This window comes from Suncus etruscus, chromosome 6 (assembly GCF_024139225.1).
Source record: "Suncus etruscus isolate mSunEtr1 chromosome 6, mSunEtr1.pri.cur, whole genome shotgun sequence".
NCBI classification, from domain to species: domain Eukaryota; kingdom Metazoa; phylum Chordata; class Mammalia; order Eulipotyphla; family Soricidae; genus Suncus; species Suncus etruscus.
Genome location: NC_064853.1, coordinates 8,346,672 through 8,359,518, shown reverse-complemented (window position 1 = coordinate 8,359,518; position 12,847 = coordinate 8,346,672). Strand labels below are relative to the sequence as shown.

Below are 12,847 nucleotides of genomic sequence, written 5' to 3'. Positions count from 1 at the left end.
CCTGAGCGCCACCAGGTATGACCCAAAAACAAAACAAAAGAAAACAAAAACCTAGCTTTGTAGTGAGAACAATAAAATATTTGACATTTATTAAGAAATGCATAACATTAAACAATTTTGGAATGTGGGTTTGCTGCTGTTGTTGTTTTAGAGCCACACCTGGTGGCGCTCAGAGGTAACTCCTGGCTCTGCAATCAGAAATCTCTTCTAGCAGACTCAGGGGACCATATGGGATACTGGGATTTAAATCACCGTCCATCATGGATTGGCTGTGTGCAAGGCAAACACCCTACCGCTGCGCTATCGCTCTGGCTCCTAAAAGCTAGATTTAACTGATCATGTTGTCTCCAATTACCAGTTAAAAACTTAAATAACATTCATTGAGATTTTAAAGTGTATCAATTATTAAGATTTTCTTTTTTTGTTTGTTTTGGTTTGGGGCAATACAAGTGGTTGCTTAGGGCCTACTCCTGGCTCTGAGCTCAGTGATCATTCCTGGTGAGGCAAAGGGGGCCAGATGAACCTAGGTCAACCACGGGCAAGGCAAACACCCTACCCACAGTAATCCCTCTAGTTTCTATTAAAATGTTCTTGAAAAAATAAAACAGGTAATTTTTTAAAAAAAGAGGGATAAAAAGAGAGAGTAAAGTAACTAATCATGTATTGTTAAAAAGTAGGTGACTTTTTTTAAATCCTTTTAGACCCAAATAAACAAAAACAGTTGTTCCCCAGCTGAGTCTATATACAGCAATAAAAGCTGTAAATATAAATATAAATTTTTTCAGTTCCAATTCATTTGACATATAATTAAGCAGTTACCAAAAATGAGTTAGGACTCAAAATTAAAAAAGGTCTTAAATTCTGAATAAAAAAATTTGGGGAGGCGGGGGCCACAGCAGTGCTCAGGGGTTATTCCTGACTCTGGCTCAGAATTCACTCCTGGCAAACTGGGGAGACCATATGGGATGCCCATATGGTTGTGTATACGACAAGTGTCCTACCAGGTGTATTATCACTCCAACCCCTGAATAAATTTTTATTTTTAAATTAAAGAATATCCGTAGGGCAGATGGTATCAAAAGAAAGGGAAAATGAGAGTCATAAGACAGCAGGAAGGGTGTTTGCCTTGCACGTGGCTGGCACAATCCCTGGCACATCATAAGGTCCTCTGAGCACAAAGTCAGGAATGAGTACTGAGCACTGCTGGGTATGGCATTAAAAAAAAAGAAGAAAGAAAATTCAAAACAAAACTGGTTCCTTAATTACTTCAGTGTTTCAGTGCACACTTCCCAATGATCAAGTTTCTAAGTCACGAATAATTCAATTGAGTTCACATATAACTGAAAAGATGTGAGGTATGAAATGTTCCAATAAGAACATTTCAGATTTTCACATCTTATTTTGAGAATCCCCCAGAATGACAGTCAACATCTGTTTTGCTTACTCATCTGTCTATCTCCATAGCTGATGGCTTCCGCCAGCGGGCTCCATCCCTGAGCATTTTTCACCTTTACTGGAGCATTGTGAGCCAACAGTAAGTGGGCACATTCTGAAAAATAAAAGTGGAAATAATATCAAGCACAGTCCATGTGTACAATCTCTGAATAAAGATCATGTTCAAATTCAAGAAACAAATTAACAGAATTAGATCTATTATTTTTATTATTTTAAACCAGGTTATTTCATATCCTCCCATCCAAGAAGTGTCCATGCTGGTAACTGAAACAAGTTGGATTTTTCTCTTTTTGTTCTGTTTTGAGGCCACACCCAGCAGTACTCACAACTTACTCCTGACTGTACTCAGGGATCTCTCAGGGGACCACATATGTGCTAGGGATCATACCCAGGTTGGCCACAAGGGCTCAGGGAACCATGTTAAGTGCTAGGGATGGCACCCAAGCTAGTCACAAGCAAAAAATGTACTCTCTCTCTGCCCCACCAGAGGATCATTCTGTATATTCCCGCTAGAGAGAGCTCACTGGGCTGGAACACATGCTTTGCATGTGAGAATAAGTCTGATACATGATCTCAAACACTTAATTAGAAGTACTGAACACTACCAGTTGTGATCCCAGATAACTAAGAGGAAAGAAAGCATTATGTTCCCTAATAATGACTCCCAACAATGAAGTATTCTGACAATATTACCATATTCTAAAGGATCAATAATGTTTACCTAATCACTATTTTTCACCTCTTTTTGTAAAGGGGGGTTGGGTCACACCTGGCTGTGCTCAGAATTTATTCCTGGCTCACTCCGGGTGATCACTCCAGGGATCATCACTCCATGTGGGGAGGGGGGAGCTCAGGGACCCTGTATTGTGCCAGGGATCAAACCCAGCACCTTGCCCACTGTATTACCACTTCAGCCCAAACTTTACATTATTTTTAGTTGAGAAAAATAGCCAAAAAGCCAGAAACACTGTATAATTCAGACAAATCTGGACAATCTTTCAAGTAACCAAAAGTCATCTAAGATGGCCAGAGTGGTAGCACAGGGGTAAGGCGTTTGCCTTGCATACAGCTGACCTAGGACGGATGCAAGTTCAATCCCCACCATCCCATATGGTCCCCTGAGCCAGGAGCGAATTCCAAGCACACAGCCAGGAGTAACCCCTGAGCACCACTAAGTGTGATCCAAAACCAAACAAACAAACAAAAAATACCCCCAAAAAACAGAAATGAGAAAATTATAAAAATCAGCATGTTACAATCCCAGTGCAGAAATGTACTGATTTAGTTAGGCAAAGGTCCTTAATAGATACTAAAGTCTGCAGGCAAAGAGTTGTGATGGAAAGTAGGACAATCACATGACAAAATAAAAGTATCACAAGATAATTACGTACAAAGGGAAAAAAAAAAACTCAATCTCACACCTGTGCAACCCAATAACAAAATATTAAGGTTAGAGAGACAGTAATAGGAGCTAAAGCACTTGCCTTACATGCCTTGCATGCAGCAATCCTCCTGGTACAAATACCCCAGCATCACATAAAGTCCCCAGCACCGGGGCCGGGAAGGTGGCTCTAGAGGTAAGGTGTCTGCCTTGCAAGCGCTAGCATAGGACAGAACACAGTTCGATCCCCCGGCGTCCCATATGGTTCCCCCAAGCCAGGGGCAATTTCTGAGCATATAGCCAGGAGTAACCCCTGAGCGTCAAACGGGTATGGCCCCAAAAAATAAATAAATAAAGTCCCCAGCACCATCAGGGGTTATGCCAGGCACAGAGCCAGGAACAGTCCCTAAGCCCTGCTGCTGAGGATAACCGCGGACCACCCACCAATGTAAAAAGGTCATTAAATTAAAAAAATTACACAAGTGAAACAGAAAAGTATAAATAGATCCGCCTGTTAGTGGATGAACCTACTATACAGGAAAAGAACTCAGAAGAATAAATACCAATAGTATTTATAGATCTTGATTCAACTAAGCAAGTGTTTCCCAAAATAATTTCCGCTAAACTCTAGAATCCCGAGAGACTTGTGACAAAGAACAAACATCCAGTGATTAGAGGGGGAAAATGACTACTATATCCATACCTCGGCCCACTGAGGTCACGGACTAACACAGTAAACTCAAAAAAGGTAATAAAGAAAAGAACTAGTTCTCAACCCACCATCTTCTAAACCTCTTGAAAGCAAAAACAGTATTTTCACTTAAATGCTTCTCAACGTGTCATAAGGTAAATGCTGCGTGAAATGCATTCTGTACAGGCTATTAAAAACTTAAGATAAGGGTCGCCAAAACCACCACCTCCAAGAGAGCGCACCTAGAACCACACAAATTGTTTTGTTTCAACGTTCAATTCCTGGCAAATCCTTCCTGAAGACAAATTGAACAGCAATCAGACTTGCTAACAAATAACGGTCCTGAACTCAGAAGAAAAGATTGCTGCTGAATCTTAACTCTGGCATAAACGCTCCTTTCTCAAAAGTTCCCAGTGGGGAAAAAAGGAAGGCAATGAGTTCTGCTTAAGAGGAACAACTCGGCTCTGAAGCCAGATACCTAGCTAAGTCAAAACTCTACTACTACTTGGTTCTGGGCAAGTTGCTTAACTTATCAGAGCAAACATTTTTCACTGGTAAATGAGAAAACCACTCTCTCAGATAGTTTTTGCACTGAATAAATGAATGTGCAGAAAGCACTAAAAGTATAAAAGTAGGGGCCGAAGAGATAGCACAGTGGTAAGGTGTTTGCCTTGCATGAAGGACGTTGGTTCGAATCCTGGCATCCCATATGGTCCCACAAAAAAAATAAAGTATAAAAATAAATCTATATATAAGTATATATACCCTAACATATATACTTTTATATATAAGGATAAGAGCATAAGAGTAAAATGGCCTTGCACACAGCCAACCCGAGTTCGATACCCAGAATCCTACATGATCCCCCAAGCCTGCCAGGGGTAACCCCTGAGCATTGCCAGGGGCATTGCCAGCATTGCCAAACACCAAAAAAAAAAAAAAAAAAAAAAAAGAGTTAATGACCAGTATGTATTAGATTGCTCCCGAAGTTCTGGTCCAAATGTGCCCTTAAGAAAAACAAATAGGGGCCGGAGAGATAGCATGGAGGAAAGGCGTTTGCCTTTCAAGCAAAAGGACGGTGGTTCGAATCCCGGCATCCCATATGGTCCCCTGAGCATGCCAGGAGCAATTTCTGAGCGTAAAACCAGGAGTGACCCCTGAGCACTACCGGGTGTGACCCAAAAACCAAAAACCCAAAAAAAGAAAAAAAAAAAAAGAAAAAGAAAAGAAAAACAAACAAACATACAGAACAGAGAGACAGCACATGGGTAGGGCATTTGCCTTGCATGCAGCTGATCCAGGACAGATGATGGTTTTAATCCCAGCATCCCATATGGTCCCCCATGCCTGCCAGGAGCGATTTTTTTTTTTTTTTTTTGGTTTTTGGGCCACACCCTGTGACGCTCAGGGGTTACTCCTGGCTATGCGCTCAGAAGTCGCTCCTGGCTTCTTGGGGGACCATATGGGACGCCGGGGGATCGAACCGCGGTCCGTCCTAGGCTAGGGCAGGCAAGGCAGGCACCTTACCTCCAGCGCCACCGCCCGGCCCCCAGGAGCGATTTCTAAGCACAGAGCCAGGAGTAACTCCTGAGTGCCGCAGCCGGATGTAACCCAAAAAAATAAAACAAAACAAAACAAAACAAAAAAACAAACAAAAGAGTGCAAGTGTATTGGTTAAACCTCGCTAACTACACGACCCAGTTTCAACAAGACTGTTACAGTTGACCGTGCCGGTTGTGGTCCACCTACTACATCCCAGCTAAACAAACATCCTTCTGTGTATCCCCAATATCCTCTCCCACACCCAATTCCCACCCCACGTCAGCGGGACCAAACAAAGCTGTCTTCAATTAGACCAAAGGCTAACTGCATGAGCTTGCCAGTCACTCTATGCATGAGTCACAGCTCAGCTTGAGATGACCTAGATCAGAAGTTTTCAACCACTGCTCTGGGGGGGTCGATGCCAGGCCACAGGAATTTCCTGCCCTCTCCATAGAGTTCTTGCCACTCAGGATATAGTACGCCTGGATCAAGTAACAGGAGCAACACAGCACCAGCCTGCAGAGATCAGCACACACAGCGCCCTGCTTCACTAGTCTGAGAAATAACACTCTATTTTCACAAATCTGCGGGTGAGAAAGAGGGTGTTCGGTTTTGTTTTGTTTTGTTTTGTTTTAAAAGACTGAACTACATCAAACTTGGTAGTGAACGGAAACCAAAGGTCAGAAAGAGTTAAGACTCTCAGTTTTTCTGTATCCTGTTCAACTCCAGTGAACAAAGAAAATTCCATGGAGGAAGAAGATGACACACAGAGAGACAGACAGACAGACAAAATAGCTGACAGCAGAGGAAACACAACAGCCAGATGGACAGACTGACAGGGCCGGAGAGAGAAAAGAGACAGGAAGAGGTGGAGACTGATCTCCTTAACTGTCTCTTTCTCCCCAAAGCCTAGCAGAGGCCAATCTTGTACTTCTGGAATGAGGAAGCCTCTTCATGAATTTCTTTACAAAAAAGTTACTAAAATAAATTTGCTTCTTGTAAAAAAAGATAAATAACAAGTCATCGATTTATATAGAAGTAAAATGAAATGCAATTACCCTACAGAAAATAAGCTTCCATTAATGGGGCTTGAAAGATAGTACAGTGGAAGGTGCTTTCCTTGCAGGCAGCCAACCAAAGTTCGATCCAGAGTCTGCCAGGAGTGATCCCTGAGCACAGGACTAGGAGTAAACTGAGTACCACCAAATATGAAAAAAAAAAGTGAGTCTTTAAGAATCAAAACTAAGACATTTGCAAAGTTCAGAAATGTATGTGATCAAGATACAGTGTGACACATTGGGTTCCACAGTTCTATCAACATGTAGCTACACTGTAACTTCAGGAACTATACTAACAGCATATGTTCACCACGGTAATTCAGGATCATTAGAATGTCATAATATAAGTTAATTAGTCTTAAAATTTTAATAGTATTTTTGATTGTATTTCTTGCTCTTTTCCTCCACAGATCAAGCTCAGGGCCTCCCAATTGCGAGGAAGTGTCTACCACAGAACGACACTCCTTTTTTTTTTCATACATACAATTTTTTTATTTAAACAACTTTATTACATACATGATTGTGTTTGGGTTTCAGTCATGTAAAGAACACCACCCATCACCAGTGTCCCAAATCTCCCTCCTCCCCACCCGACCCCCGCCTGTACTCTAGACAGGCTTTCTATTTCCCTCGTACATTCTCATTATTAGGATAGTTCAAAACGTAGTTATTTCTCTAACTAAACTCATCCCTGTTTGTGGTGACCTTCATGAGGTGAGCTGTAACTTTCAGCTCTTTTCTCTTTTGTATCTGAAAGTTATTATTGCAAGAATGTCTTTCATTCTTCTTAAAACTCATAGATGAGTGAGACCATTCTGCGTCTCTCTCTCTCTCTCTCTCTGACTTATTTCACTCAGCATAATAGATTCCATGTACATCCATGTATAGGAAAATTTCATGACTTCATCTCTCCTGATGGCTGCATAATATTCCATTGTGTATATGTACCACAGTTTCTTTAGCCATTCGTCTGTTGAAGGGCATCTTGGTTGTTTCCAGAGTCTTGCTATGGTAAATAGTGCTGCAATGAATATAGGTGTAAGGAAGGGATTTTTGTATTGTATTTTTGTGCTCCTAGGGTATAATCCTAGGAGTGGTATAGCTGGGTCGTAAGCAATATGGAGATTCCTCCAAAAACTGGAAATCGAGAATTACACTCCTAATCAAATGTGTAAGGTTTGTTTTTGTTTGGGGGTGTTTTGTTTTTGGTTTTTTTTTGTTTGTTTGTTTGTTTGTTTTTAAGGAGGATATAGGGGTATTTGGACCATACTTGGTAGTGCTGGGGATCACTCCAAGCAGTTTTCAGGGGACCATGAAATGCCAGAGATGGAACCCCAGGACTGCAACATGCAAAGTACATACTCAGCCCTTTGAACCATCTCTCCAGTTGGAGCATGTTTTAATAAGATCTTTATCAAATACATTCAAAACTTTTAAACCTGACACTCAGAAGTACTGCCATCAACTATCTGGAATCCTCACTATCCAAAACTACTAGAAACCCAGATAACTGAAGATGTTAGTGAATCTAGGAAGGCTTTTGTTTTTTGGGTCACACCCGGCAGCACTCAGGGGTTACTCCTGGCTCTATGTTCAGAAATCAGGATTCGAACCACCATCCTTCTGCATGCAAGGCAAATGCCTTACCTACATGCTATCTCTCCGGCCCCAGGAATAGTCTTAAAAAGTAAACCCCTTGATAATTGTCTAACAGGTTTCTTTAATTGAAAGAATAAACAGTGTTCGCTTTGGCAGCACATATACTAAAATTGGAACCATACAGAGATTAGCATGGCCCCTGCACAAGAATGATACACAAATTCATGAAGTGTTCCATATATATATATTGTATAATATATATATATATATATATATATATATGTATGTATATTGGTTTTTGGGCCACACCCAGTGACGCTCAGTGTTTACTCCTGGCTATGCACTCAGAAATCGCTCCTGGCTTGGGGAACCATATGGCAAATGCCATTCCACTACACCACCACCCCCAGCCCCACGTTCCATATTTTTTAAAGAAAAATAAAGAAAGAATAAACAAGAATTAAGTTTTTACAATCATCTATAATGCAAAAGGCTAACCCTTTAAGTTTAGATACACAAGATAGAAGCTGGAGCAATAGTACAAGGAGGGCACTTGTCTTGTATGCAGCTTATCCCAGTTCAAGCCTTAGCACACTGTATAGACCCTGAAAACTTTCAGGAGTAAACTCAGTGTGCAGAGTCAGGAGTAATTCTGGGCATCACTAGGTGTGGGCCCTACTCTCCCGAAAAACAGATACATAAGACAATCATAGTAAAGAAACTTTAAAATGTTCCAAGTATTAAAATAGTAAATTCTAATATTAGAAAAATGAATCTCTTAGTCAAGTTTTTTAAAAGTTTTCAAGAAGCTTGAAAGTTAATACAGGATTTCCATTAACTCAGAAAAGTGCTATGGAAAATGAGAAAATCAAAATGCTAATTTTATTATACTGAATCCTAAACTCAGTAAATAAAATGATCCACTTACATTTTTAAAACTCAAAAAAAAAATTTCTCTTAAAATGTTTAAACTGACTACATATAAATAACAAACATAAAAAGAAAAATATATACTAACCTTTATTTCCTAACATCACAGCAAGATGCAAAGGAGTGTTTCCTATAATTAAGGGAAAATAAAGTTAAATTAGTATACTGAAATAAACATTAGTCAATTTATTTAAAGGTAGTTTCAGTTCCTTCAGAAATTTCACTGAGTGGTTTCTCAAAGAAAAACATTTTTATTTCCCCCACCCCTACCTCCAACACATTTCACAAGAGCTGAGAAAAGTCATGGCAAAATTTCTATAGATAAATGGTAGGATTCTGAAGACTCTCACCAAGAGATTTCAGGAAAAATGGGTGACTGAAAAAATGATTCAACTGCTGACAGCGAGTCCAAAGTATTTGGTTTCTAACCACTGGGAACCCAAAAGCTCCCTTTCCCCCAGGAAAGCCCATTTTACTCCTGAGATTTCTTATTCAAATAGAGTCTCAACATCTCATTTTCTAATTTCTCTATCAAACCATTCCTTGTTCATTAGGCAACACTGCAAATGCCAACAATACATTAAACCTATTATTAAATTACTATGTAATATATTATAACTGCTTATATTCTCATTCCAAGAATATATACCAGTCTTCAAACTATTTGGAAGTCTTCATGGAAACAACTGTCATTATTTATTTATCAGGGATAAATAGGATATAGGGCATAATGGGATATAGGGCAGAAGTAATCATTTTTGTCTGTCTAGTCAAATATTGACAATGGCATAGAATGAAGTGAGTCTTAAAAAAATAGGTTTGAACCTTGTCTGCGACATAAACTATAATCTTCCTTGTTTAAAAGAAATCATTAAAAGGGCTGGAGAGAGAGCATGCCTTACATGCCTTACATGCAGAAGGACGGTGGTTTGAATTCTGGCATCCCATATGGTCCCCCTGAGCCTGCCAGGAGCGATTTTTGAGTACAGAGGCAGGAGTAACCCCTGAGTGCTGCCAGGTGTGACCCAAGAACCAAAAAAAAAAAAGGAAAAAGGAAAAACAAAAGAATAGAAAAGAAAAGAAAAAGAAATCATTAAAAATCCAGACAACCGGGCCCGGAGAGATAGCACAGCAGCGTTTGCCTTGCAAGCAGCCGATCCAGGACCAAAGGTGGTTGGTTCGAATCCCGGTGTCTCATATGTTCCCCCGTGCCTGCCAGGAGCTATTTCTGAGCAGACAGCCAGGAGTAACCCCTGAGCGCCGCCGGGTGTGACCCAAAAACCAAAAAAAAAAAAAAAAAAAAAAAAAAAATCCAGACAACCAATATTTGGAAGACAAAACACATTTCTTTTTTCTTTTTTTCTTTTTTTTTTTTTTTTTTTTTTTTGTTTTTTTGGGTCACACCCGGCGGTGCTCAGGGGTTACTCCTGGCTGTCTGCTCAGAAATAGCTCCTGGCAGGCACGGGGGACCATATGGGACACCGGGATTCGAACCAGCCACCTTTGGTCCTGGATCGGCTGCTTGCAAGGCAAACGCCACTGTGCTATCTCTCCGGGCCCCGACAAAACACATTTCTATGCCAGTGGGGAGAAAGCGTTTGTAGATTAGCAAATATTAAAATCAGAAAACAATTAAGGACAAATCAATAGGATGTATACAGTTACAGTAGAGTTTGGATATAATCCTATAACTAATGGGCCAATTTCAAAACAATATCCCAAACCACACTTATATTGTAAAAAGCCTCATGATTATACAAAACAGAAATGCTATGACAGTATTTGAAAATGAGGTTAATGGGAAAAAATACATGCATACTAGTTCTCAGATAATAGCAATTCTATAAAAGCACCACATGAAAAATGAAGGTCATTAAAATCAGCTTGACACTGATCAAAAAACTCATACACAGAGGCCGAAGTGATAGCAGTGGTAGGGCATTTGTCTTGCACATGGCTGACTGGGGCTAGCCCAGGTTCTGTCCCCAGCATCCCATATGGTCCCCTGTGCCTATCAGGAGTGATTTCTGAGCGCAGAACCAGAAGTAAACCACCCGCCCACCCACCCAAAAAAAGTTAAAAAACTGGCAAGAGAATGCAGGAGAATGCTTGCGCATAAGCAAATCACACAATCTTGTGCATAAAATTAAAAACAGAAATTCCCTAAATTCAAATCTTCTAAATAATTTTACTAAAGATGCCAGAGCAATAAACAGCAATAAACAGCTGGTAGGATACTTGTCCTGCATACAGCCAATTGGGTTGGATCCCTGACATCCCATATGGTCCCCAGCCTGCAAGAGTGATCCCTGAGTGTAGAGCTAGCAATAATCTTTGAGCAACCCGGGCATGGACCCAAACCCAAAATAATAATAATAATTTTACTGAAAGCATAGCAAAACAAAACCCTCGATTACAGTGAATATCTAGGTCTTCACTACTAGGAATAGAGACATGTTAAACATAATTCACAGAGTGTTTTTCAAAAATAAATTATTTGAAGTACAAATTCTCATTAGCAGCTGGGCAATATACCATCACCTTCTTTCCCTCCTGCCCTAGCTGACACCAGGAAGTCATGATAATAAGTAGTTAATAGGAATACATGGCATACATCCCCAGTATATTTTGCTCACTATACTTCTTAAATTAGCTTCAATAGTTGCCAAGTTACTGTAATATTATTTTCCCCAGAAAAGCCAAAAATTCCCTCCCAATATTTCAGAACTTTTAGGAATCTTCTCACATGGGGAAGGGTAAGGAAGAACAAGGCAAATCAAGTATTTTGGTTTTAAAAGAGAATTTTGTTTCAACATTATGAAGAAAATTATTTTTCACTGCACTTTGCTTAATAAAAATGTTTTATTAGTTTAGTGAACCTGATTGATTTCTCCCTTCCTATGTTAAAAGCATGTATCTATTTCCCAAAGACCCAAAAGAAAAACTCTTAAAAACACAAATGATGGCAGAGATGATTTTCTCACTCCCTGGAGAGGCCCTATTGTGAGGAAAACACTCAGCTAACTTTTCTGAAGAAGGAACTTCAGGGATGCATAATTTACCAAGACTGATTAATAGACTTGGTTCAAACACTAAATGAAAAAACTTTAGAACAATTTTAAACGTCATTCACTGACTTTTTAATAAAACTCTATGGGTCAGCTTAATAAACTATTCAGTGCTGTCCAACTTCAGCACAGGGGCTGGAGAAACAGGTTAAGGAGAGCAATTTTTGGCTGAAATCTCTGCACACCAACTTCAATGCCAGGTACAGGAGTACCCCATCCCCCAAACTCTGCTAGATGTGGGACAAAAAGTAGTTTCCAGTGTAAAGATCCTCCTCCTTTTTCCAAATAATGGGCTTTCATAAATTTGGACTCACATTCTGTAATTTTATCAAGACCCAAAATGTCACAAAAAGTAAATAAATCTGCTGACAAAATCAGTTTCAAAAACAAATAGAGGCCCACTTTTTTTTTGTTTGTTTTTTACTTTTGGGTCACACCTGGCAGCACTCAGGGGTCACTCCTGGCTCCACGCTCAGAAATTGCTCCTGGCAGGCTCGGGAGACCATATGGGATGCCAGGATTCGAACCACCAACCTTCTGCACACAAGGCAAACGCCTTACCTCTATGCTATCTCTCCGGGCCCTGAGGCCCATTTTTTTTTTTGAGTTATCCTCTCTAATAACAAATATCTTATCTCTCATCATCATCTTTTTGTTTTGTTTTGGTTTGGGGGGGGCTACATCTGGTGACACTCAGAGGTTATTTTTGGCTATGCACTCAGAAATCGCTCCTGGCTTGGGGGACCATATGGCATCACCACGGTCTGTCCTAGGTTAGCCAAGTGCAAGGCAAATGTCCTACCACTTGTGCCATCACTCCAGCCTCTCATCATCATTTTATCCCAATCCCTAGTTCAAAAAACCTTCACTTCACTTCAAGTCTTACTCTATTTCAATCTTCTCTAAAGTGACTCTGGCTTAATTTTAAAACAAACCATTTCCCTTAAAAAACTGGAAAAGGTTCATATCTTACCTTTTAAGATAACATAAGACATTCTTGATACTTTCTTTACTTTTTTTCTTTTGTTTTGGGGGAGAGCACACTCAACAGGGTTCAGAGGTTACTCCTAGCTCTACGCTGGCAGGCTGGGGGCTGGGGGAGGTGGGCACACACCCATATGGG

General features: G+C 40.2%; 1 protein-coding gene and 1 non-coding gene across 2 annotated transcripts in view; one reads left to right on the top strand and one right to left on the bottom strand.

Annotated features, from left to right (window-relative positions):
* ANKRD13C (ankyrin repeat domain 13C) overlaps positions 1-12,847 on the bottom strand; it is an 82,603-nt gene that overhangs the window by 41,238 nt on the left and 28,518 nt on the right. The window contains exons 2-3 of the mRNA XM_049775328.1: positions 8,745-8,786; positions 1,445-1,549 (exon numbers count right to left, since the gene is read on the bottom strand). Coding sequence (XP_049631285.1) covers positions 1,445-1,549; positions 8,745-8,786 — 147 coding nt within the window. The remainder of the gene's footprint in view (positions 1-1,444; positions 1,550-8,744; positions 8,787-12,847) is intronic.
* Positions 7,867-7,970, top strand: LOC126013177 (U6 spliceosomal RNA). The gene has a single exon (XR_007497504.1). It is a non-coding gene; the product is annotated as a U6 spliceosomal RNA (small nuclear RNA).